Source organism: Dermacentor andersoni, chromosome 10 (assembly GCF_023375885.2).
Source record: "Dermacentor andersoni chromosome 10, qqDerAnde1_hic_scaffold, whole genome shotgun sequence".
Taxonomy (NCBI): Eukaryota; Metazoa; Arthropoda; class Arachnida; order Ixodida; family Ixodidae; genus Dermacentor; species Dermacentor andersoni.
In genome coordinates this window covers 103573209-103601164 of record NC_092823.1, presented here as the reverse complement: position 1 = coordinate 103601164, position 27956 = coordinate 103573209, and the positions used below count along the sequence as shown (strand labels likewise).

The following is a 27956-nucleotide window of genomic DNA, read 5'->3' as shown; positions in this document are numbered from 1 at the left end:
TACTGATCGGTGACTATTATCTCACCTGCCAAGCGGAGGGGTCCTGGTATATGTCACTTCCACGAAGAGTCCAGTAAAAGGAGGCTATTTTGATCTCTGTTGTGGCAAGCTGTAACAGTGTCTTCCAGCCTTCATAGGTGCTCACATGTGACGGTGATCCAGAAGGAAATGTCAAGTTTTCGGGTATGCTTTCCACGAGGGTGAATCTGGAAGCAAGTGTGCTGATATTACAGAAGGGCTCCCATAGAAGCAAAGTAAGCCCTAACATTTCTTGTCCCACATGTCAGCATCCAGCACAGAAACAAACTGCATACACTTGATAGAGTGCTGAATAAGCCATGCTGAAGAGGTAAAAAATGTCATATATGACATTAGGCACATTTGTGAAGAATGGTCATATTTATACAAACTGAAGGGAAAACACGGGGAAGGCGGGAGATGGAAAGTTAAGACGATGAGCAAACAAGAACAAGGTAAAAGCAGGAGCCAACATTTCGACAAGTGTACTTGTTGCAACATTGGCTCCTGCTTTCATCTTTTTCCCATTTTGCTCATTATATAAACGGAAGTTATCCTGAAGTTATGGACTGAAGTACTAAACTGATGTTTTATTAGACATAGCAAAGTTACAACAAAATGATGTTATTTACACAAGACAACACTGGATACTGGCATATACCATATTGCACCGCCTATGATTAGCACCAACTCTGACATGTGCCATCCTGGCCCTGGAAGCCATCAAGAGCAAGAGCTGACTACCTTTGAATGGCCTCCAAATGTTTTTCTGCTTTATGTAAACAGCTTCTGCATGATTCGCCACTCCAACCTGCAACCATTTCAGGACCACTTAAATGGAATTCAACAATATATTGCTGGGCTAGATAGTGGGTATCAGCGGGTTCGGCCAGCATAACATTACACAGGGATGCCATACAGTGGTGTCCTTGTTCCCTTTCTGTCATCCCTGTGTAACATTATGCTGACTAAACCCCACAACTAAATGGTCTATTGGGTTCACATTTGAAGAAGAAATTAACTGTTACATCACTTTCCTAGACGTCCTTGCTCAGCGTTTCTCCAGTTGTTTCACTAGAACCATGTACAGGATACCTACCCAGTTAGTCAATTACCTTAGCTTTGCCTTATCATATGAGCCACAGACGCTCTGCGGCGACATATATTTTGAGTGGGCATTGTGCCTTTATTTTCGAGTAGGCGAAGAGCAAATGAAAGAAGCAATAAATGACCTGGCAAGCAATGGTTACCCTCGCCAACAACTACTATGTACCGAAGGAATGCTGTTCAACTGAGCCCTTTCCCAACATAACAGTTATGTGGGCCATATGAAAAGGCCACCCATCCCATATGCTCCTGGTGTGGGGGCATATAATACTTGCAAGAGTGTTCGAACATGACAACATTCACGCGGCACAGTTGCCAACGTGGAAATCAAGAAGTAAACAGGTTCACATGAAAGTTCCCCCTGGAATGATGGTACTTGCGAGTAGTAAATAAATGTGCCACAACTGATGCAGCCAAGGGACATACAGCCCAAGGCATGCTAGCTGAATGTCACTTTAATGCAGGTTTTAATTCTATGTATTCTGCGACTGTCATTGCCACAGAAAAACCCCCATCATCCTGCCCGATCTTGATTATTACAATCCATGCCCCACACCATTACTTGTACAGATGGCAATCTACTTTATATTTACACTAGGCCATTGCACATGTAACGCACAATACAACTCTCACCTTCGTGAGCAAAGAATTGTATGGCTCCTGAATTGCTGCAAGTTCTGTCTGTTTTTTTTTTTTCTGTGTGGCAAGCAATTTTTAGCCTTCAACAAAAAGCCACAGCTATGTGACTTCTGCTTTGAGTGAAAGTGCACGAACGAGGTATCGCATGATAAAGTTGATTTTCTTCTCTGCCTATAAATGTATTGAAATTGAGGACCGCAGACCAAAAATGGTATTGTGTTCTTTCCAGTGCACTTCTGAATTTCAGTTCGAGCGCCTGAGTTACGAATAAACTCATTTTCCAGCAAGCCTGTGGTCTGTACACATTTGAATTGCACATGCATGGAAAAATAAACAACTTCAAGTGCTGGCAGAGGTTCCGTGCAATTGTATTGCCATAATATATGATTCTAGCATGTCCAGTATTCCAGCAAGATAGGACGGTTTTCCGGATGAGCGGCGCCGTAAACATGAACGACCACATTGGTGAAACAAAGCTCAACCAAACAAACACGAGTATCTTCTTCTTAGCTGCCGATATAAATTTTCAACAGCAGTGTAATCATGTTCATAATTATGCCGCTGCCGAAGGTTGCGCCAGCGACGAAGTAGGATATACTTGGCGACTGGGTTATTAGCCCTGTGTTTGCCTAGTTGAGCTCTGTGCCACAGGGTGGCTGCACCGCTCCGGCTGCTCTCATTTGCACCACCGCCCATCCGGCAATCCATCCAAACCGCCCACATTTGGGGGAATACTGGACACGCTAAAACTCTCTAATAAATGAACTTACGAGCATGTGTCAAGGCAGTTGATGGCTTTGCCATCCTTGCTGGCGCTCTGGGCAGCGAAGCCGCCATCCCGAGAGTGACCAAGGAGTGGGAAGAGCACTACCAGGACGATGAGCAGGAGGATGATAGTGATCGGGATGCATGACGGCTTTAGCCAGCTTCCCAGCTTCATAGAGTCGGATGTCTGCGGCCGCTTGTTCATGTAGCGGCTGTCAAAGAGCTGCAGCTCAAACTCACCAAAGTCAAGCTTCCCAGTGCTGTCCAGGACAGTCTGAAATTAACAAACAGCAACAGATGGTATGGGCTTCCAGTAATAAACATAAAAGCACTGTGTAGTTGTATACACGTAGGACATGGCAGTTCAAAGGACAGAGGCATGCAGGGGGTAATGGACACTCATCAGCTGCTACAACAGCATCACCTAATTATTGGTTAATATGTGTAAGGACACCCCGATGCCCAAGTATACGACTGAATAATTTAATAGCATTGCCCCTTTTCTTTTGTTACACGCGGCTGGGATGTTGAAGGGAAACAAAGAGTGCACCGTAAAGCACTTTGTCAAAAAAAGCACTAGCAAGTATAATAAATAACATTCAATAAAGCACATTAAACGAGAACATTGTGCTGCTGTTCTTATGTTGTTTTAACGCTGCAGTGTTGCTAAGTGGTTGTTAGGATAATGACTTAGTAAACATTAGTAAACAGCTTAATTATAGCATCATGGCAACGTTGGAATACCGACCAAAAAAAAAACACTTGAAGCATTTTGGTGCGCACTATTTACGAATCTGCAATATGCTGAACCATCACAATCGCCATGCAACATGTTGAACGTTTTCCACTCTACACAACTTGGGCAGTGGCATAGCCATAATTTTTTTTTTTAACGGTCGGGGAAGGGGGGGGGAGGGAGCTGATCACGTGCCCACTATGCCCTCCCTCCTCCCCCGCGCCGGCTATGCCACTGAACTTAGGTACGCAAGATTACGTGTTATATGAACGATTAACTGAGCGGTTAAATGAACGGTAATTAGGTTAGTTAACTATCACCGCGAAACAAAACGGGCTGAGACCAGTCAAAAAAGCACTACTGCAAACTATTAAAAATTTCCCGTGATAATTGTAACACAGCTGCCGATATTCACTGCTCCATCGTTCATCGCGTGACAACTTTCCGCAAAAACAGCTTCGCAACAGCACCGCTACCTTCGGCGGCAATTGTGTCGGTACCACGTACGGGTGTGACACTCATGGAAATGACACATAACAAGACGCGCATGACATTGCCAGTACACAAATACGAAGAGCGATCATCAGATTAGAAGTACAGCGTTTACACTTTCACCGAGTCTGAAAACGAAAGAGGACAAAACCTTTTTGCGGGTGTCAGGCTTCGGGACGGTCATGATGACGGCGCAGTGGAGGCAAGGCAACAGACCTTGAAATGTATGCCGCAAACAATAATCGCTGGCAAAGCGCGCTGACGACAAAAGCTCGATTGTCCGCAGGACAGGCGTTGACAGCTGGCTTAAAACGAGCAGCGTTAGCACGCTAAGCAGGTTACATCACGCACACAGTTCATACTTCACGGCAACACGTATCAAGCATGGCTCAAGCGACTCGTGTTCTCAAATGTGAGAGATTTCGCAGAACACATGACTCGCGATTCAAGCGATCAGGCGACACGCGAGTCAACGCGAGTGTTTACCGCAGTACAGCGCAGTACAGAGCGAAGAGCGTTGCAAACGGAACGAAACACTTGTATATGCGAGACTACGGACAACTATAGGAATCCGGTTTGTTTCGCTTTCGGATTTAGGTGCGCGACATTTGCCATGTTTTAACAACCACCAAATTTGAAGTATGTTTGACGGAAGATGTCTGGGCTCTACGCTTCTCCAATTGAACCACGTAACCTTACGTTCCATGTAGATTTCACAAGTAACTACTCTAATGTCATTTCAAGCTTGGAAAACAAAAACTAAATTTGTCAGAAAGATGTCGTAACGCTGGTTCCGATTCAACTGCGGAGAGGAGTCTACGTTACGTGCGTTGATTCGCGTAGCCGTCTTGGAGCCGGATATTTTTATTGCACTCCAGGCCAACACTCCAGGCCAATTTTCGCTGTCGCTATCGGTGTCAGCGTTGTCATGCGTCTCCGCAGGCATTGCTCCGCACATATATCTAGATATATGTATGGTGTACATTTATACATGCTGTACATGCATGCTATATTATTCAACCAACAGGTTGCCCAAACCAGGTCTTACATTCTTGACTAAATATTCCTCACAATATTGAGACTGGGGGCCCCGCAAATGAAAGGTATGAAACATAACATTCCCAGCACATGGCCTTTATCTTAAATATTACCGGATTATTAGATATTTAATGTGAAAAATAGTATGAGTGCACAAATCTGATAATGATGTAATTTTACTGGCGCGGCTCTTTACGGGCAGCGTAGTGCTACCATTACAGGATCTAGCTACACGGTGTGTTAAAGCTTTTAAGGGTGCCAGAAATTTTGGTGCACCAGCGTATGCCACGTCCGCGATCAGACCCGCGTTAAAACACCGTCCGAGTAGTTAGAGCGCTACGCTTAACGTTTGCTATCACAGTCAGTGTTTGGGGCGAAAGTGCGATTTTTTTTTTGTCAGCGTGATATCTGGCCGTCTTGAAAGTATGGATATCCCATGCGCTGAAAGCAGGCAAGTGAAAACAATAAACAGACGCGGTACAGCCCCAAGGACTTATCATCAGACTTGCGATGGTCATTGCATGGCACGCATATACGACATGCCTCTCTTTTGAACAAATATACGCATTCGTGAGGCTACAGACTTCCAAGTCACGTGAATGCTGATTGAAGGTGCACAAGCAGCGAATACGTGCAATTAGACAATCTTGATTTGCCGCTCTGCCTCCAAGAGGGTTGCAATGTGGGCTTGTTGGTAATGCATCTTCAAGGGGAGTATGGTAGCGCGATTCAAAGACGGGACAAGAGAAGACACAAAGGGACACCCACAGCGCTAACTTCCAACACTGTTTATTGTCGAAAACCAGGTCGTACTTATACACTCAGACCACATGAGTCACAGGCACGTGAACAGATTAACAATCAGAGCGATACATTTTGTGATATGCTAAGCCATGCGCAAAAATGTGACTCATGTGGTCTGAGTGTATAAGTACGACCTGGTTTTCGACAATAAACAGTGTTGGAAGTTAGCGCTGTGTGTGTCCCTTTGTGTCTTCTCTTGTCCCGTCTTTGAATCGCGCTACCATACTCCCCTTGAATCTGCCTCCAAGATCCGACCGGAAGGAGTGTGCGTCATAACGTCGTGATGCAAGGGATATCGTTCCTGCAATCGCTGCGACTGCTACACGAGAACGCAAAAAGAAGGCCGAGCAACGCTCTTACTTCATTTTTTTTTTCTTATTGCCTTATTGCTGCGTGACGTGTTTGCGGCTCCTGCAATGCCTTCCGGCGCTTGCAGCCAGAAAAACCGCAGCCTTCGAGATTAGCTGTCAGTCACAGGGAGCCGTCGTTGGGGCGCGGATTTATACACCACATATTAAAACAGCTTATAAGTGTTTCCCAACCTTCATACTTAATAAGTGTCATTCTTTGGCGTGCGAGATGCGTGTGGTAGAGTTTCCACAACTTGAACAATGCGTGTCAGTTCGTCAGTACTCCTTTAAAGGACGTGGCGCCTCGTCACTCATATTAAGTTACGTTAGGAGAGTTACAAAGAACGGAATATGTCGATCAGCAAATATCTTATTTGAAGTTAGGCCGCCTGCCAAGCAGGATCGTCATTCATTTTTTTATTCGTTGCCCATTTTCATTTATACTTCAGCCGTCAGAGCTAGCGTAATGAAAATATCGTGAGCTCGAGCTATTATATATGCTCTATAGTTGGAGCTTGCGAGGACAAGAACAAAGAAATAATTATAACGAAGTGCTAAGCGGTACGCGGAAACGCACCAAGGGTATCGCGCGGAGCGCTAATGCACTCAAGTGTAGAGGAATAAACCAAAGAGAGAGCAGAAGCAGATTTGACGCATAATATAGAGCGTCGCATGTCATTGTGTCATTTAGTGGCGCCTACGTACGCCCTAGATTACGGGCGCTGGTGGACAGGGTGTAATGTGAAAAGCAAAAACAGAAAATAATAATAACAATTTTCTTGTCCCTGAATAATGCATTCACCGCCACTATCCCGATGCGTGTCGTGCAGCGAACGAGGCGGCGGAACTTGTGCCATCCTCGGAATATTGACGCCGGCTCGTAATATGAGCAATACGAGACCCGTGATCGAAGCACGCAAGTAGTATGATTTGCCTGGCTCGGTGCCGAGATTGCCCAAAACCTTCGCGAGAGTTATGAGCGATGGCTTGAATAGTTAATCAAAGGTAGAAAGGTTATAAACAGGGATCAAGCCGCTGCCTTCCAGCAACCCCATCCATTTCCGCCCACACCCCTGGTCGCCATCTTAACAACTTCAACATTACCCGACACATTGGTGCCGCACTACTCAATTCATTCTCTCAACTCATGACTTTTTGTTACATTGCGCAGTGACCGTCAGCCAGTCACTGCGAAATGTAACAAAAGCCACAAAAGCATGCCGTCAATTCGACACCCCTGTACGCTCCCTAACCTCTCGCTCCCCCAATACCTTTCTATGACTTTATTTTTGTTTTTATTTTCTCCTTTTCTTTTGTTTCTTTTCTCCCTGCCTTCCCACTCTCCCGCTGTTGTACCCTCGCCTTAGAAACCAAGCCTAGAGACGTCAGGCTACAGCGCTCATTTTCTTTGCAGTCTCTCCCTCTACAGCCAGCCGCCACCGACAACAACCGCACGCGCATGACGCCATTCTTCTAACCTGTTAAACCTAACCTGCCGAGGATGACGAGGCCGCTTTTGACGAAGATAGGTCCTCCTATCGAAACGCTGGCCAGCCTTTCTGAGGCACCTCATCTCTGTTTATAACCTTTATACCACAGTGTGCTACTCCATCAGTAAGCCCCATTCTTGTAATGGATTTAATAGTAATCGCAGTCGTAGTTAAGTTCCCACTCCTCTTAAAATGATCCTTCGAGAGCGTCATGAGGGTTACAGACAAAAAGAAGAATATCCAAGGACAGCTGAGCACTTCTTACGAGTTGTGAATGCGAAAGCATTAATGTCCAATTGAACGCCGCTGAGCGGTCCTTCGAGTTATGAACTCCTCGCGGGCAGGTGAGCGCGTTGAGGAGCTTGGCGCATTTTCATTCGGCCTTACCGAGGCGCAGTTAGAACGGAGACGAGAGCTTGCGCGGACAAGGCTATATTAGACCATGGATTTTATGAACTCGTGATGTGGCGCCCCCTGCTTCCCCATTAGCTTCTCCGTCACGTGCCGCATCGCGTTTGGTCGGCCAGACGACTGCGACGTGACGTGTGCAATGACGCACACACACACTAAGCACACCTTTAGCCAACCAGAAACGTGGAGCCGCCATGGCTCCAGGCAAGCGTGGTCGTGTCGCACCCCGGCGGGGCGGGTTCGGCTTTCCACCAGACCGAGATTTACCAAATTTCCTTTTCAAAACCACTAATTTACTTTGGGTTCACGAACCTCCCTGAGAAATCTGACGACAATCCGAGCATTTTTTTAATGTGTTTTACTCTTTTGCGCCGTCGGCCATTTTTAATACCATGTTTCGATTACGCCGACTCCGACGGATTTTTCGCTCAATGGGGCATTTAATGCTTTCGCATTAAAATACAAAGCAAAGTCATCGCCGCTTGTCAGCGCCCAAAGAAATGAACAGATGACGTTTACTGTCAGTTCCACTCAAGTATGCAGCACGGAGTAGTACACGCACAACTGTACAGCAGCACCGCTAATGCGCGTGTGCACAAAGATCGTTTCAGCCGCGCAAATTAGCTGCGGCAGGGTCCACTGAGCGCAGCGTTACAGCGTGTCTTCGTGACTTTGCCGCTTTTGCAGCCAAGCGCACTGCACCCTTCTCCAGACATTCGAACCCTGCGCACGCGGGTCGTGGATAAGCGTGAATAGCGGGACAGCACGACGGCGCCGGCGCGAATGTGCCACTAGCATCCCTATAACACTGCTATCGCAGTATGTGTCTGCTAAGAAAGGCTTCCGCATCGGTTTCATTAAAGGATTATTGACACATTTTCGGTGCCCTGGAAACTTTCTTCTAACACGGTTCTTTTAACGCCAGCGGAAGAAACTTGGCAAGCGTGAAGGTTTAGGAACACTCTTGAGATATTTCAAAAGTGGCGATAAGGTTGGTCTAGAAGCACCGGGCCTGACCCACCGTGGTTGCATAGCGGCCACGTCGTTGCGCTAGCTCTAAATCCGAGGGCGCAAAATTGGTGGTGAAATGCAATAACGCCCGTGTATAAGGCGCATTGGGTGCGCGTCAAGGAACCCCGGGTGGTCGAAATTATTCCGGAGTCCCCCCTGCGGCTTGCCTCTCAATGATCAGATCGTGATACGGGCACGGGAAACCCCAGAATTTATTTATCGACAAACACCGGTACTGGTGTCGTCGACGTCATCGTGACGTCATGACACAGAACAGAATGTGGCGACGTCATGTAGCAATAAGGCTATGTATGATGTATGTCGCTCCCAAAATTCAAAAAATGCTGCACGCGTGTGTCCTGGTTGAGCTCGGGTGGGGAGCTGCAGCGATTGCATGAACGGAGCCAGCTAGTGTATTGTGACGTCACGACACGTCCGCTTCTTCGATGCCGAAAGCTTGGTAACTCCCGTTTTCACCCCCCCCCCCCTTTTTTTTTCTTTTTGCTTGGACCAGCGATGAACCCATAACCGATCAGTCTGTACCAATGAGCGCTTGTCAATTTCTGCTGCCAATGTGGGACAGATTCTGACGTCATTGTTCTTCGCGCGCTCTCACACACACGCCCCCTCCCCCCCCACCACACGCATGTAGAATCTGTCATTAATATTCAAAGTGACAACGGTACCCAATCTGGCTGTATAAACAGCTGTTGCTGACAGCCAACGTTTGATTGCTTTCGAAGAAAAACAATTTTGTTCTCTAGAAAACAAAACATAGGGGTTCTTTTCCGAGAAATGAAGCTGTCCGACGTGCAAGGTATGAGCACTTTTTCTTTTTTGCAAAGTATATTGAAACAGCAAAACAAAGCAAGACAAAGCTCTCGTGTAGGCTTGGTGAACTTCTCGGAAATGAAAATACTCACGCAGCCAACGTCCGCGTATGTTAAGCGCACGTGCCGGATTAGGACAGCTATCGAGCAGCTGTAAAAACAGGCGATATTTTTGTTCGGAGATTCGTTCCACGTGGCGTGAAATATCACGACGTAACGAAGGTGCTCCGTTCTGGCAAAAAAATGTCAACTGCGAAAACCCGGAAGGAAGTCGCAGGCTTTCAAATGCAGCGCAGTATGAAATATACCGAGGAATTACAGTAAGACTTAAAGTATGAGAAAAAAGATACATAAATAAAGATAAAGGTTTCTGTAGAACCTCGTGTACTTAGAGTTAGGCTAAAGAACCCTACAAGGTTAAAATTAAACCAGGGTAACCCACTATGGTGTGCCCCACAATAATTAATCAATCAGTCAATTAAGCGAACTTTTATTTTTCCTTGAGAACTATGGCAGTGGCGGAAAAAAAGCTGTGAATTGGGGCTTGGCTTGGCTAGGCTTCTACGGAGTTCGACATCGACAGCAAGTGAGCCGTTGTACACTTCTAAGTAAGGCACTGTGCAGGAAGTAACAAAAACATAGCGTAAACTCTGCACACACCTAATAAACATAGAAAAGGGTATGAGTTGAAAATGTGTCACCGCAGAAAAGTGTGCAATGCTCTGAAAACCAGAAAAAATGCCGCAATGGAATAAATAACACGCACAGTAACGACAATACAGAGAAAAAGAAAAGAAAACATCGTAAGAGATAAGACACAACCGCGAGACCAATATTCAGCAAGACATAAAAATCCCCTTCCATGGCATACATCGAGGAATACAACCACATTCACTAAAAAAAATATAGGTATTTAAATAATTTTAAGTGTAACGCGAGAAAGTAACCTCCGGTTCGAAAATTAAGGGGAAATAGTCGGGTGGTTTTGTCACGAAAAAAAAAAACAAGCATTTGTTTAATCAAATGAAAGTAGGTAAGTGTATCCTTCGGCTTTTTTTTATTCTTTAGGAGCGTAAACAACATGAAAGTATTATCGAGTCCAATTTCCCAGAAAAACAGGTCATGCTTATTGTATACCTGTATGTATACCACATGTTTCTACGAAAACATTAGTAATATTTAAAAATAGCCGTTTTGAAACAAAAGGACGGTTCCTTCAGTGGCATGCCGTCAGTGGTGCCAACCTCGGGGTGATGGGTTACATGAGCTAATTACTCGCTAACATGACCTTCCTCTCTCGTCCTGTATGCTCCTTTCTGTGTCCGTGTCACTTCGCGCTACATTTTAAGATCATGTTACCGTACCAACTCGCCCAACTTTCTATCCTTTCGAATTACTCGCTAATTGACCAAATATCTATTAAGTTACATTTAAACTTAATTTCAGTGGTCCCACCGTAATCGGGAGATTGAAGGGAGGTCCAAGATAAATATACCTGGTAGCGAAGCTTCCACAGAAGCCTATGAGTTCAAAAGTTGGCGGTTCGTGGGGCTTAGCCCCATCTGTGTGAAACGGGAACGCTTCCGGCGGCAGAAAGAAATAATGTGACGTCATATCCGTTAAAAACGGAAGTGACGTCATTTCGTTCTCAAAGGCGCGAAGTTTGTTTCGATGGCCTGCCATTCGAGCTGCATATTCAAATGCCTCGCCATTCGACTTGATGAGAGTTTCGAGCTTTCAGCGAGGAAAGCGATGCCGCAAAGGGTCAGCCGTACGGGTGACGAAGTCGCACCCCTGCACAGAACGTACTTTTCTTTGGAGGGCGACGAAAGCTTTGGGCGTAGAGTGCTGGTCCCATCGTGCATCGTCAAGCCCGTCGGCTAGCGCAGCAGCAACGAAGACAGCTAAATTGAACGATTATCTGGCGATCGCAACTCACTAACAAGACGAACGAACAAAAAAAAGGTTGGGCAAGGCATCGCGCTAGTAAATATGTCACAGCAAATGCATCAAGACCAACTAGCCCAACATTATGCGTTAACTAACTATTTTTGACTGAACAGGTTAAGCAAAGATGAAACTACCCGCGCCATCAAATTCAGACAAGCGTCGACGAGCAAACAGGTACGAGTATTGTGACAGGTGAACTCTACGAGCGTGCGTTTCCGCACACTTCGAGAGCTGCATTGCATTGCAAATAACTTGAAAAAGCCATTCAATAGCAAGGTTTAAGTAAAATAGCGTTGTCCTTAAAAAGAAATATGGGGTTTTACGCGCCAAAACCGCTTTCTGTTTATGAGGCACGCCGTAGTGGTGGACTCCGGAAATTTCGACCACCTGGGGTTCTTTAATGTGCACCTAAATCGAAGCACCACGGGTGTTTTCGCATTTCGCCCCCCATCGAAATGCGGCCGCCGTGGCCGGGATTCGATCCAGCGGCAGCGTTGTCTTTTCTTTTCTCGCCGCGCTTATATAAAATTGATTACGAATTTTATTTTCCTTGAAATAATCAAACTATGTCTCGTATTGAATAAAAAAAACGCTTTTTTCTTTCCCAATGTTTGTTCCCTCTTCACATCGTCGCGCTTCAATCACTGCTCACGTAACCACCATTTCTGATGTCGGCGACAACTTGTTCTGGACCGCTTTTCGCCCGAAGCTTCGCGACCTATTTGGATCTACCTTGTAACGTCTTCGTACAAGTCATATTAATTTTCAATCTGAAAAAAAAAGAAAAAAAGACACCCCTGGGCAACTGCAGCGTGCGCAAAGCCGTGCTCCTCGCATTGACGTTCTGCTTACGTCACCCAGCGGTGGGCAGCGAATGCGCTGCTACAGCGAGTAGCAAGGAGCCCCAACGCGTATTAGAATTTACTCTTCCCACATTTTCTCCGAATTTAAAATTGGTGTCTTGTACAGTTGTTTCTAGAACACTCGTAAACATCGTGGATAAGCCCAGAGTATATGACGCTCTGGTATGCTTGTATTAATAAATTTCTACAGAGGCTCTAATCAAGTTACACATTAAACATTTATCATTTCGACACTCACAACAGGCTTCCTACTCTAGCGGGACATCAACGTGACTCACAGAGCTCACCGAAGAAACTAGGAGACCGAGCCCACGTCTCGTTTAACGCACGGAATTTGGAAGAAGACAAGTGTTTGCAATAATTTCAAAGCAAATATTTAAGCTACACACTTTCGGAGTTTCGGTACACGTCACAAACAAACCGATCTCAATTTCTTCCAACTTTGAAATGTTTTGTCATCTCTGGACTTTCCAGTGTAATGGCGAAACTTCCTTGGCGTTTCATATAACATAGTCTATAACGGGTTGAAAACGAAGGTTTAGCAATTTTAATTTAACCGCTAATTAACGCACGTACTTCAATACTTTCGCGCATGTCGGCCCTGTAACGTTCCCAACACTTACTGAAGATATAAAATTTGTGAGCGATCTAGTCTTTTTTTCACAAAACCGCGAAAATTGGCACATAACGTTTTACTCGCACTAACAGGTTCGCTGTGAAAGAATTCTGCTCACTACAAACTGTCCATATGTTGGGCTGCTGACAGCCGAAGGGGCAGCGAATGATTCCTTGATTAAAGCCAAGCTATAGCTGTGCCTATCTCCATGAGTTTGGCGCCTGCAGTGTACACTTTAAAATAATTTATACCCCTATACGCGAATAAGGGTGTAAATTGGTCTACAACTCCCACTCTTGCACCATTTTTAGGTTGTAAGGGTGTGCGTTATGAGCCGATCTACACCATTCTTCACTTTTTAAGGGTGAAAATCACTTTGCACCGCGCGATCGGTTCTCCGCCGAGAAAAGTTGAACAATCCCCGAGATATTTTAATCAAAGCTTGGCCGATCCTGGAGACACTGCATGGTGACCTGGGATCGTGAGGCTCACGCTGATCCCAACAAGCGCGTTGTAACTGCCGCATTTTTTTTCCTTTCACGTTGTTACGTTGTCGCGACGGTGAAGGATTAGACCGCGACGCAACGATGAATAAAACAAAAACACACAAAAAACGAACTCTATAATGGGCGACCCAGTGCCCTCAAAAACAAGTTATGCTCGGCCCGAACGACACGTGACGGGCACGTGTGTTGATCGCCGAAATCTGATATATGGCTCAAGCGCGTCGGCTATTTATATCCCTGATTCGGCGAAGATTGCAGCGTAATCGATGGTGATCACGTGTCTTCTAGAACGTATAACAGCATTCGCGACGGGTGCATTGCGACCTGATTACACGAGGCTCGGCCGACAACATAGGCGACAGACAGAATCGGCGATAACATTCGAGGAAGTCCAGACACCTGCAGGCGCGTTTTGTGCCAAGCGATAACTCTTAACAACTGTTAACAGTGAAAGACGGTCCCAGGAAAAAGGATAAACAAACGCATAAACAAGGTGCGTGCGTAAATGTAGAGAATATGGCACACGCGGTTGTTCAGGACGCATGCCATATAACAACTCGGTCTTAAGTTTGCAACACACGTTTTTTTTATGCTGTCGGAGAAGTGGTTTTCGTGTATTTCTTGCGCGTAAGGTATTTCAGTCGTACAATAACTGAGAAATAATTTAAATCAGTTAAGTACTAGTTGAAAGAGTGAGAAATCCTCCGCCGCCGTTCGGTGGCAACGGTCTTCTGGCCAGAACGAGGTTGTGGGCTCGATTCACGCTACAGCTGCGGCCGAATGTTTTTGAAGGCGGCATGCAAAAGCCTTGCGTTCACGATAAAGCAATTCATGTATATTGAGCTAATACAGAACCATCCAATGCACCATCTCTCAACGCCCCGTTGTTGCTTTTCGGATGTTAAGCTGACTCAATGAATCAATGAATTAATTAATTAAAATGAAATTATGGGGTTTTATGTGCCAAAACCACTTTCTGATTACGAGGCACGCCGCAGAGGAGGACTCCGGAAATTTAGACCACCTGGGTTTCTTTTTTTTAACATGCACCTATATCTAAGTACACGGGTGAAATTTTCGTATTTCGCCCCCATCGAAATGCGGCCGCCGTGGCTGGGATTCGATCACGCGACCTCGTGCTCAGCAGCCTAACACCATAGCCACTAAGCAACCACGGCGGGTATATAATTACTTAATGATCCTATCGATTAATGTTTTGTAATGTTTGGCAGACCAACCACTCGCTCAGCGTCACCTGATGCGCAAGTTCCTCTGTCAATATATTAAATGCTTACGTCATGAAATGATGCAAACAGTTCCGAGTGAGTTGTTGCGAGATGTCACCACCTCTTTTCTTTAAGTGAAAACGTGTCGCGGTAATTTAGGCTGCAGCGGATTAGCAGGGACATTTAAATAATGTTAAAAGAAAGCATAATGCAACGCCGACGTCAAGTCTGCTGTACTCACAGTTAAGACGAGCGCTCGATCAGCGAATACGCAGAAACAGGCAGCCACCACCGCACCCGCCAGCGCGAGGATTAAAATAAAGTTTGTTGGAATGAAAGTTACTCGCGCAAGAATGCAAATTGATGCAAACTTTGTTCCTTTCTTGACCTTTTAAGTTCTGCACTATAATTAGTGTCCGCGGTGGTACATGTACGGCCCACGTGGAGCAGATTATGCGTCTGGTATTAACGCAAACTTTTATCCTTCAGCGCAATGTTTGGAGAAAAGTTTCTTACATAGTTTAGACACAAAAAATAAATGAAAGAAGTTCTGCCTTGTTTACCGCTCGAGCTGAAATTTCGGATGATCATCCGCTTTGAATTTTTTTTACATTCCTTTCTGAGGAGTCAAACATACTATAGTTCACAGTTCTGCAGCGTCGAGGCACATAAGTTCCAGACAGCGGCTTGTTAAAGTCAAGCACTTACGTACTTATTAAAAGTTTCATAATGCTTAACACAGCCCAATTCTTATGGCGGAGCTCGGAAAACAACGTCAACGACCACAAAAAGGAAAAAGAAAGCAAGAGGCAAGAGCAACCACTGTTACGAAAACAGAATTTTAGAATAGTACGCGTTTAGCCTGGTTGGTTCATGATTACGAGCAGTAAACAGCACTAAACAACAGGACATGGAGAGGGACACAGACTACAGCGCTGTAGTCTGTGTCCCCTCTCCTTGTCCTGTTGTTTAGCGCTGTTCTACTGCTCGTAGAATTTGAGAATTTTCTTTCAAACACAGGGCACTCGCTTTTTAAGAAGCACTTTGATTATTCGAAGCGCGTGAGATCGTTCCCGAGAAGCTGCTTTGACACCGAATATTTTGGAGGCAATCCATGGGCCAAATTCAGAAAGATTTTTGCTCGTTAGACCTTTTTACCCATTGGCTGGCCGCCTTCGATATCACCGCAGTTGGCTGCAACGCGCTCTTATACGAACCGCTTCAGCGGCGGAACAGTTTTGTGAATGCGGGCCCGTTTCGTTTTTCCTTGCTTTCAAACAGAAGCTTTTGTTGCGAACAATCCTGTACTTTGCTTACCGTGGCTATGTACTGCTGGCTGCTGCTGTGCTACATGTCGAGTAGCTCACACAGAAAGTTGCATGCATATAACGAATAGGCCGGCATATAACGAATAAGGCGGTCAACGGCGCAGATGTGCCGGTGACCGCCTCTGTTCTCTGCGAAAATGCACAGTGAAATAAGAAACCATACTTCAATAGCCTCAACGAAACAGATACATGCATCCGGGCGCATCATTCCTTTAGTAAAGCGAACATTTCCAATCCTTCCTTCCCGTGGTTGTGGCGTGTCTGCTGGAGGCTATTTTCTCGCCGAGTAAAGGGGGCTGATCCCGGAGGCAGTGAAATATAGTAAACTTTGCAGATTCCACAGAGAGGGCGCGATAATAACGGCACCGATCTCAGAGGCAGTGTACGTATAATCCACCTTCGTGTGGTTTTTGAAGGTACGTGTGTCTTGCCGCGCAGACACGTGATAGCTATGCTGCAAAATACAGTGTAAAAGATGAGCAGCTTTGTTAAGATTTAATAAAGCGCTTACCACAGGTTCCTGCATTTGAGTTGATTCTGCATAAAAATTTTTTTTCGCACTTCCTCAATGACTCCGGCGCTGTCACGCCAACATTACCTCCGGGAGATCAGTTAATCAGAGCAGCTGAAGGCATGAGAGATAGAAAAAGAAAGGTGGATATCGAATCGGCCAAAATATTGGCGTCTGTTCTCTATACTGGTTCGTCGCATGCGGTCTATAAAGGAGGTGCGGACTGTCTAGAAAAAGAAAGAAACATAAGGGAAGTCTTTAATTTAGACCCACATTGGCCCTGCGGATTGTACACCAAGTGTGGACTGTAGTTCGGAAAATACGGTACTTTTTAGCAGATATTATATTTTCGGATTTGTGCGCAGGATTTTTTATTATTATTACGGAGAACAGAGGTGCGTTTACTGGCGCTACTTGGTCGGTCAGCCTACATGCGTTAGAGCAACCCTTTTACTGTTATTTGCATTCGAAGCACAGCTATACCGTTCGTATATATATATCCACAAATACATCTGCCGAGATACCGACCAACCCAGGAACAGCCAGCAGCAGCAGTATAGACACGCGGAATCTAGGAGGGTATTAGAAGAGAAAAGATTTGCTTTAAAACAGATGTCGCTCTGAAATATATAACTTCATTAGAAAATGCACCCGCTGCGGTAGATTAGTGTATACGGCACTGCAGTGCTAAGCTGAAGCTCTTGGCTTCGATCCCTGCCCATGCGATCGTACTTCGATTCAAAATGCAAAAAATTGTCGTGGTTGAACGCGGCTAAATCAAGTTTTTCGAGCGATAGCATGGCTTTATGCTTCCTTTGGAAAAAGGACACAGACGCTGCTCGGCGCCTTAGGCAACTACCGCATCTACAATTGCACCACAAGAAAACACACAGACGCTGCTCGGCGCTGCAGAAGCAGCGAGCGAATTGACCTTCAAGCTGCGTCTCGCTTCAACGTGAACTAATCGTCGAAAGCACAGCGCATACGAAGCTACCGTACTTGACGCACTTTGTACACATCGCGGATCGCTTTCAAGTTGTGGGCGCTCACACGTCGTACGCAGCAGCTGCCGGCAATGGCAGGCTAAGTCCCAGTTTGACCTTGGCTGAGCTTGAAGGTCAGATTTACAGAACCAGGCGTTTTCTGGGCTTGTACCAGGAGTCTAGCAGAGCTACCGCTCTAAAACGCTTGGGTACTTCGGGGCGCTTTGTTGAAAACCCAGGTTGCCAAAATTATTTCGGAGTACGTCCCCATATCCGATCGCGGTTTTGACGCCTAAAATGGCATAATTTAAATAATTGATCAGCGAACGCGTCAAGCTTCGCGTACGCACGACGAGACACAACAAGCAAGAACGAGAAAACGGACGGAGAGGACCGCGAGGCTCTAGCTCACTAACCTGGTTGAGCGCAGTGGGCAGTTGGACCGTCGCGCAATGCATCGTTGTCTGTCAACACGTGTCAAGTCCGGGGCGATTCAAAAGTGCAGGTGACGCTGATATCACAGATCGCAGGAATCAGGATGTCGCGCGCGCGTAGTAGCACAAAAAAGAGCACACACACCGCCGCTTCGCGGGGGCACAACTAGTATCGGACTGAGCGTGAAAGCTGTGTACTGTTCTGTGGTGGGGGAATTCCCCAACCGACGCCCCGCCTCCAAACTGACACGAAGGTAGACACAAATAAACAAAGCGAAAAGAACAGTAGAAAGATAATGCAGCAAGAACGAAAGAGAAAAAAGAAAACGGGAAGAAATAAACAAAGAATGATCGAAAGTCTGAAAGGCCGAGCAGTCCACTGGAGTCAGAGCCCCTAATGTCTGCGGGCAAGCCAAGCTCAGACTTAGGATCGGGTCCGACTTCTGTTTACGCGTGTTCATAAAAGAGGGCGGACTAAATAGAAACCAAAGAGACAGCCTGCTCTGTTTGTTTCTGTTTAGTTTTTTTTTACTTCAGCTGCAAGCGGTACACATACAGATGCTTGGCCCGGCCGACACGAGAACGGCCACGAAAAGACGGCGTGGTGGCAAAAAAAAGAAAGGCCCTGTTCAATGTAGTCCGCGCGTTCATCTATGACAAACTCGTGCCGATAAAAGCGTGCAGCAAAGTGGAGGCTGCAACTGACTCGCTCACTGGGACTGGATTCGCGGGTTCATGCGAAGTGTTGACGGCTAACGAAGGACAGGAGTTGACAAACCACTTCCACGGAAACCCGCAAAGATCGAGGAAGCTTCATGGAAAGGAAATCTGTTTATTCATCCGACTGTATGTAGCATGAAGCTACAAGCTACGAAAGGAAACCCCGTGCAAGGGTTTCTCGGCAAGAAAGCCTACTAGTTGAAGAAAAAAAATATGGCCGTTGTCCGGGGATCGAAGCCGGGTCCGACGCATTTCTGGGTCGGTCACTTTTCCAAACATGAGCCAATCTGAGCTATAGCCAGGAGGCTTGCACATCTCAACGCGAGTGCCAATTAATCCACAACTGAAGCACAGGGAGACTGAATGTGGCAAATCAATTCTAGAGAAGCCTACAAGGTGGAGGAAACTTCATCAAAAGAAAAATTTTCATCCGTCCGAGTGTATAGTACGACGTTTGAGTGTTGGCTAAGAAATGCTACTTTCACTGCCACTCAAAATCGCTTAGCTCGCGTGATAAACGCTCTCGTACTAAACTCTTCTGCTGTTATATAGTTTACTCTGACGGCACTGCGCATTGCTCCGCTCAAAGAAAGAGACATTCTCGTTAATGCGAGTAAACCGATGTTGCTAGGGTGCCCGAATCTGGTAACTGCTGGGTGAAGAAACGCTTAAAATGGGCAACCACTTTGTAATATGCTGGCGGACACTCGGCAAGTTCGCCTATATGTTGACGCGGTAAAATAAATAGCGCCTGCCGTGCCAAGCCCATCCATGGATAGGCATCATTCGCGATACGCCTGGCCTGATAGCAGAAAAGAACGAGCGCACACCCTCCCCGATAATCATCATCATCTTGATAGTCTGATACAGAAACATCAGTGGAACTAAGAAACATATACTGCATTCACACAGGCGAACCATCCGGGATTCTACATCGCTTAGCATTCGTTATCTTTCAAGTTTTTCTGGCGGTACCGTTTCCAAGATTTTCAAAGTACTTTCGTGGAGGACAAGTGCTTGCACAAATGAAGAAGCATCTTTTTTTTTTTTCGTCGGCGCATCCCTTTTAATCTACTTTTACAAATACAAATCACGAAGAACTCTAAACGGAGGAAGCCTTCGCATAAAAAAATAGCAACTACAAACTGAGAAGTTTGTTGGAACCAAGGAAGTTTTTGGGAACAGTAGTACGCTGAGCAGCCCACCGTTGCAATACTCCATTTCATAGTTAATCCGCAAGACCGTAGAAGGGACGCAAGTAGGACGGTCATCTAATTGTATCGCTGCGCAGGTTTCGTGGTCGCACATGTTCACGCGAGCCCGCGCGTGTGGAGGCTGCGACGAAATGCAAGCTGAAGCCCCTGACAGACACGACAAAAATGACGCCGCTTGCTTCTACATACATTCCATTGTCGCGCTAAGCGTTACCTTTTCGCATTTTCCCTCCTCTCTATCTTCCACTACGTGGCTCCGAACCGCACCGCCCTGGTGGGCCCTAGCGGGATAATTGCGCAAGCCCATCTTTCCTGCCAAAGGCCGTGCTTGACGGGCTTCGCACCTAAACTAACTTGATTTACCATCTACAAATTGCAAGAAGGAGGAGGCGCCTGCACACTGACAAGAATGATGCTACTTTAGATTTTTATCAAGGCCTTTAATGCAAACGAAAAACCTGACAAGGAAAACACTGCCGGTGTGCGGAGCCGGGTGAGAAACTTTCTCAATGAATTCATTCCACTAGCGAACTATGGATATTCCTTTAGAGCGCAGCACTTAGGTGCCCTGTCCTGCGCCGAGCGTCGGCGTAACCGAGCGAACGAGCACAGCGAAGAGTGAAAGAGGGAACGCGGAACGCAGCGGGTGATGAAAGACGCGAGGAGGAAAGCGGAGGAGGAAGGTCCAGCGGAACAATGAGGGGGGGATGCGGAGAAGGAAGGTACGGCGAAAGTGTGAGAAGAAAAGCGTAGTGTGGTGACGATAGCTACGAGATGGCGCCAGAGTAGCGCGCGTCGTCGTCTGGAAGGTCTCGTCTGCGGCGGCTGCTGCGAATTGCACCTGCGCGTCAGCCACGCGCTGCCTCTCGCGATCTCCAGATTAGCGAGGCAGTCGCGCCGCACTTCGCTCCGTTTGCAACGTGCCGCACGAGACGGATTATCTCCGCCAACCAACATATCGCGAAATGAAAACACGTATAGCTGCGCTCAAATTTTGCACTAGAGAGTATCGTAATCGTCGGTAAATTTTTTTACCTGGTGGCTGTGTTGTGCGCATGTAAACAGTTCTATCCTTTACTCTATTCTCTTTCCCTGTCCTTTTACTCCTCTTCCTCCTCTACTGCTGGCCGTGCTTCAGGTGTCAGCAGACTACGCTATACGGTTACTACGGTCAGTTGCAATTTCCCTTCTCTTCCTTTTCCATTATTTATCTAACTATTTAAATAAACAAACAATTACTAACACCACTAAATGCCAAATTATCTAAAAGAACGTATTAATAGCACTATAATAGATTGGTTAATTTTTGAAGTATAGATCTTTTTTTCATTTATTGTAGAATCCAAAATAAGAACAACGTCACGTAATGACGAGTTAAATACACCAAAGGGAAGTCTGTCAAGCCTTCACAGTGTGATGTATGAAACTATGTATAAAACTGATCACAAAACCAACGCTGGATAAGCCAGCACGGTCTATTCCAGGATGCGCTTCGCTATATGTAAAGCGAGTCGGGAGTGGCCAGCACCTTACCCACGCGTCCGACCAATGACGATAGTCCAAAGATACTAAAGCCGAGTGACAGACGCCTTTGAAAATAACTCTCTACGTGCATGCCAATTTCAAACCGATTGGCTGACGATGCCACAGGGAATATGCACTGATATTATCGAGCCCACCATATGTTATTCTACATCCAAAGCACAGCAACTATGTACATGACATCTCGACTCGCTTATCTACAGCAACACAGCGGAAGCTGTGAACAATATGGCATATGTGACGTCACACCAGTACTCCCTATTTGCTTCCACAGCGATGCACGCATTTGTCGAGCGTCAGCTAGCGTCTTCGACACGGCCTTTTGCCGGAAGGTCCTTGGCCTGACCGCTCGGTTCAGAAAGAGACGCCACACACACACGCAGCGTTCCACGGGCCTGCGATCGCCGATCTCGGTTTGTTTATTTCCAGTTCAGTATAACAGCCGCTTCGCGTGGGGTGGTTTGACGTCACAGGCATACGAAGAAGAGGGACGAGTAGAAGGAGAGAGGGGGAGTAAACACATCTTTTTAAATAGACATCAACGATTTCAGTGAATTGCTGAAAGAGAAAAAGCCGAGGGAGAAGAAAAGGCTAAGACGGGCAGGATGAGGACCGAGGAAGGAATCGGGCTTCCTACCGGATTTTCCGACGTTTAGTCCGCCACGCTAATGTTCTTTTAGTGAATAGTCGACCATAAGAGTGTTGAAGTTGTTGTTATAAACGTTTGTTAAACAACGCTTACAAGTGCGCGAAAAAGTGCGCTTGTCCTCGCTTTTTTTAGCGGAGGTTTAACCTTTCATCAAGTATGAACCAATCAGCCCTCGAGAGCGTCCTGCTAAAGTTTGTTAAGCAAAAGGAAAATTAGAGAAGTTTCTCAATTCCTGATGACCTTTTCCGAACAGGTAAAGGAAGGAGATGAAGTTAAAAATAGTTGGGGTAGATTTGATATAATAATTCGATAGGAGGGTGTGCATATAATTACTCCGTTCGCTTTGAAGCAAGGGCAGGGCCAAATAATGTGTTAAGATTTTTTCGATATTTGGCGATTGGAACTTTTATCTTGGTCTGACATCATGAAAAGAGTTGTTTCGTTTGGCAAGGGAAAGGTCATTGACAGTCATGAGTTGCTTCAGACGGACTAGCTGAGAGCGGGAATAATAGTCTGGAAAGGAAGAGGGTTTGACAAGAGAAGCTGTCCAGAGCTCCTCTGGGTAATTTTAGAGTCCAAAGGAGTCTAGCTGACTTGAGGCGCGGTGACAGTTTGATCTCCTCTGGGTCATTCGATCTACAGTCCACAGGAGTCTAGCTGACTTGAGGCGTGTTGACAGTTTGATCACGTGCCGCCAGATGGGTGTCTTCATATTTCCTAGAATTCCAGCATTGTCAAAGAGTGTAATGTACCCCTCCCCCCCGCCCCCCCCCACACACACACTGTTGTTTATGTTGTCTAGGTGCCTACGTAAGTCACAATTCAGTCACTAGCAATAACATTAAATGCTACATTATTACATTATCAAATAAATGAATGAATGTGTGTTATTTAGTGGCGCAAGGGCCAGGTGTGACCAAAGAGCGCCAAGACATAAATCACCAACAAGGATTGAAAGGTTGTTCTTTATAATATACCAATATTATTATACGGGATTGGAAATAAGCAAGCCTCAGTTGCGAATTAAATTGAGTTTTAGCTTAGATTATCACGACTTTTAGATTTATCGCAGCGTTTAGATCATCACGTCGAAGTTACTACCGTTCACACTTCGACGAGCCAGGACCGAATTCAGTATAGCGTGCGGTTTATTTTGGTTGCATGGACCACACATCTTCCAGCGATGCCTTTTTAAGCCAGGGGAGGTGAATACGTAAACGATCCGAGAGGCTTTCTATTGTATTGACTCGTATGGACAAAGTGTAGCGGCGATGTGCTTGCTGTCCCACGAGGCCTGTCCAGGATGATTAAAATAAACGATGCGGAACGGAAAAGGGGATGCGGCGGAAGGACAACGCCCATGGATAACATGTACAGGACGCAAATATCCACTGGATTACGCTTATATGTTTAGACACCTTGCGGTTGAAATAATGAATTATTATTATTATTGTTATTCTTCTTATTATTGTTATATTATTACAGTTTACTCTCGTTTATGTGGCTAGGTTAATTCGACTTCTTTCTTATTTCTAACGCACCTAGAGAGACCCCGCGGAGAACCACACATTGCTATGGAGTAAAAACTGCGTTATAGACTCGAAAACATGTCCTTTCGGTTTATTCGACCCTTGGATGTACCGATAGAAGGATGGATAAATGCACGCGCGCGCGCGCGCGCACGCACGCACGCACGCACGCACGCACGCACGCACGCACGCACGCACGCACGCACGCACGCACGCACGCACGCACACACACACACACACACACACACACACACACACACACACACACACACACACACCCAAAATGTGTGTGTGTTGCCAGAAAAGTAGGGAGAACACTAACAAAAGTTCTCCGCACACAAACACACACATACACACACACACCCACGCACACACACACACACAAAATGTGTGTGTGTGTGTGCGGGGAACTTTTGTTTGTGTTCTCCCCACTTTTCTGACAACACGCCTCCAATGGCCTTTTAGTAATCTTTATTGCGTGCATGTTTACTTCCCCCTTGCTATACCTGAACGCAAGGGCTTCAAGGTGGCCAGAGGAGCCTAAACCGACAGTTGAGTAGATGTCTTCAAATTCCAATAAAACTTGTTTCCTCGTTTCCGTATGTTTACCGCAGCAGGCACATCATGCTTCTTCATTATTGGTGTACCTCTATTTATATCTATGCATTCTAAGGCATCCTGATCTTGCTCCGGAAAGTAATGAGCTTCCTTTTGTGCTATCATATGTTGTTTCTTTCCTGATTTCGCGCTTAACTCTGAGATAGTTACCCATAGCAAGCTTCTTTTCCGTTGCCCTCACCCAGGAGACTGTCTCAGCTTCTCTGACATTGCATTGAACATTCTTCGTTGCTATGTTGCGTACTATACGAGTTGCATACTTGCTGGTAAATTTCCTAGTTCTTTTCCTCCAATGTGAGTCAATGTTTTCCTGTACAAATAGTTGAACACTCGCAACCCATTTACTTTCATATTCCTCAGTCGTCCTTCGAAATCAATTTTCCTCTGAACTTCCCTGACTTCAGAACTTCTCCGGCCCATAACACCCTGCACTTCACCCAGACCATAGCACCCCGTATCACCCTGGACAAAACATGTCCAGCCCTTATCAGCCCATATCACCTTGTACTTCACCCAGACCATAGCATCCCGTATCACACTGGACAAAACATGTTCAGTCTTTATCAGCCCATATAATCCTGTTCTTCACCCGACCACAGCCCCCCGTATCACCCTGGACTAAACATGTCCAGCCCTTATCAGCCCATATCACCCTGGACTTCACCCAGGCCATAGCATCCCTTATCACCCTGGACAAAACATGTCCAGTCCATGTCAGCCTATATCAACGTGCGTCCCGTTGACCTTTGGTTGCCATGAAGTTCTGATTGGGCCCCTGACTTAAAGCAGACAACTGATGGCACATTTTATGTGCCACTATTGTAAATTGCAATTGCTCCATGTTTGATGGTGAACTGCTTAATAGCTGAAGTGTTTCATTTCACTTATCCCCACCAATCGTTCAATTAACAATTTAGACTAGTGAAAAAGCCGGCGGCGTACTTTACTCGTTGCAAAAATTTACAATCAATCAATCAATCAATCAATCAATCAATCAATCAATCAATCAATCAATCAATCAATCAATCAATCAATCAATCAATCAATCAATCAATCAATCAATCAACCAATCAATCAATTAATCAATCAATCAATCAATCCGTACCCCAATACTAGGGTTGTGGATTAATTACGCTCGATACCTTTTCTTCAATATCCCTCGATAGTAATAGCTCTTTCACAATGACGGATCCCGCAAAAAAGAAATAATGGGAACCGAGGAGCTCGATTTGTTGATAGTCACGACGATAACAAACAATGAAGCCAAAGAAAGCATAGGTGTAAATTAATTGCAATATTTAATTAAATGTGGAAATAGGTGGTGTCCAAATCCACACCAAAGCGATGGCTCTGCCTGAATAAGCGAAACTGATCTCGAAGGCTATGATTTCGCGGACTCTTTGTGCCGGAACCGATTAAGGAGCAGGACACATGACATAGACGTCATGCTTTAAACACAACCTATAGCGAGGAAAAGAGAGAAAAGTGGAGGCACAGGCAACCTACCACCGATGCGAGCCGAACAGAGTAATTCTACATGAGGCGAGGAGGCACTCGAAATCATCGGAAACCTGGCACCAGGTAAGTAAGCGGACGCGAACTGGTAGAAGTTATCGACAGTTTGGACCTGTGCGTGGCCAATGACGGAAGTCCCACTTTCTTCCGGCCTCCCGCCTCAGCCACATCTATAGACCTCACTCTGCATTCACCTGACATTCGTGTGAAGTGGTCAACTGCACCTGACCGCATGGGAAGTGATCACTACCCAATTTTTGTGTTTACTGCCGACTTCAATACGCGCGGCACTAAAAGAAGCCATGTTGTTAATTGGGACAAATACAGGGAGCAACTTGCACGTGTTTCTGGAGATGTGATAGAAAAAATGATTTATGGCAAGATGGCAGCTACCACGGCGGTCAAGTTGCCTAATCATTTTCCGACTCCAGATTTAAAACTCAGGAACCTTTGCGCAGCGCGCAGAAGGGCGGAGCGACAAATGATGCGGAAGAAGGACGACAGATCCTTGAAGACGACCTATAACAGGCTTAACTCTGCCATTCGTCGCCATACGAACAAGCTCTGTAGGTCGCAGTGGGCGTCCTTCTGCGCCAGCTTGTCTGTTTTTTCACCAATGACGAGAATTTGGCGAGTCATTGGCAGCCTTGCTGGTGATTCTCGTCCTCGTAAGCCTTTCGAAGCGCTTGCACTGCTAAAGCAGAAACCTCTCGCTTGCTTGGCAGAGGAATTTGCAGATGCATTTGTACGTGCAAGCTCAGGAATTCATCAGTGCGCTCGGCCTGCAACATCTACGTCTGTTATGGACGCCCCGTTCACACTTCGAGAGCTACAGACAGCACTCAGCAGCCTGCGGCGTCGATGTGCACCAGGTCCTGACGACATTACCAACCAGATGATGCAGAACCTACCTCTAGAACACCGGAAGATGCTCCTAAGCTTTCTCAATCGAGTATGGGAGACTGGCGACGTCCCTCCTTCATGGAAGGTGGCTTGTGTTGTCCCAGTGCTGAAACCCGGCAAAGAAATGACAGACTTGGCCTCGTATCGACCTGTATCATTGACGTCGTGTGTGGCTAAGCTCATGGAGAAGCTGGCAAGTAAGCGTTTATCATGGTGGCTTGAAGATAGAAGGGCTCTGCCAACATGCATGACTGGATTCCGCACAGGTCTAAGCGCGCAAGATAGCGTCTTGGACTTGATAAGCCACATTGAACATCAAAGAGCTTTCGGCCTCTCAACACTAGCTATTTTCCTAGACGTATCAAAGGCTTATGATAACGTACTTCAAAGTTCAGTACTAAATAGCTTGATGGACATAGGCGTACAGGGCTATCTTCTGCGCTTCATTCACTCACTTATCAGTGATCGTAAAATCCAAGTGCGGTTAGGAAGTACCATAAGCACCGAAAGGGCGGTATCGCGAGGTGTACCTCAGGGAAGTGTTCTTTCCCCGACGCTGTTTAATGTTGTAATGGCTGGTCTTCCCGCTGAAGTGCAAAAACATTGCAGGCATATCCATATGTCGATATACGCGGACGACATTTGTATTTGGTTAAGCGGATATCAACACAAGCGTTTAGCTCTGATAGCTCGACAGGCCTTACTTTCAGTTCAAAATTACCTTCAAGGTGTAGGGTTGACTCTCTCGGTGGAAAAATCTGGCTTCATCATGTTTCCAGGTAGAGGAAGACGGTATGCGCGGCTGAAGATAGACATTGATCAATCTTGCCTTCGTCAATTGAAGTACAAACGCTTTTTGGGCGTAATTATTGACTACCGTCTACAGTGGCGACGAGCTGTGGACTCTATTGTGACATCACTATCTCCGCGTCTCAATGTGATCCGTAGAGTTGCAAGTGAGCAATGGGGAAATCACCCTTCTTCAATGATCAGGCTGCACGATGCACTAGTGACGAGTCGAATAATGTACCAGCTCCCTTTAATTTCCCCCTCACTATCACAGCTGGAACGACTTGAGGTTTTGCACAGAAAGGGCCTAAGGAGGGCTCTTGGCGTTCCGCAGTCTGCTCCTAATAATGCAGTACTTTATGAGTCTCT

The 27956-nt window shown here is 46.0% G+C and overlaps 1 protein-coding gene across 2 annotated transcripts in view; it reads right to left on the bottom strand.

Annotated features, from left to right (window-relative positions):
* The window catches only part of LOC126544555 (5'-3' exonuclease PLD3-like), a 130553-nt gene that overhangs the window by 25075 nt on the left and 77522 nt on the right, over positions 1-27956 (bottom strand). Inside the window, exons 1-3 of one of the 2 annotated variants that reach the window (XM_050191904.3) lie at positions 3909-4262; positions 2535-2803; positions 26-206 (exon numbers count right to left, since the gene is read on the bottom strand). In XM_050191904.3, coding sequence (XP_050047861.1) covers positions 26-206; positions 2535-2803; positions 3909-3941 — 483 coding nt within the window. In that variant the 5' untranslated portion in view covers positions 3942-4262. Of the gene's footprint in view, positions 1-25; positions 207-2534; positions 2804-3908; positions 4263-27956 lie in introns of those variants that run through there. The other variant, XM_050191905.3, reaches the window with a different exon arrangement.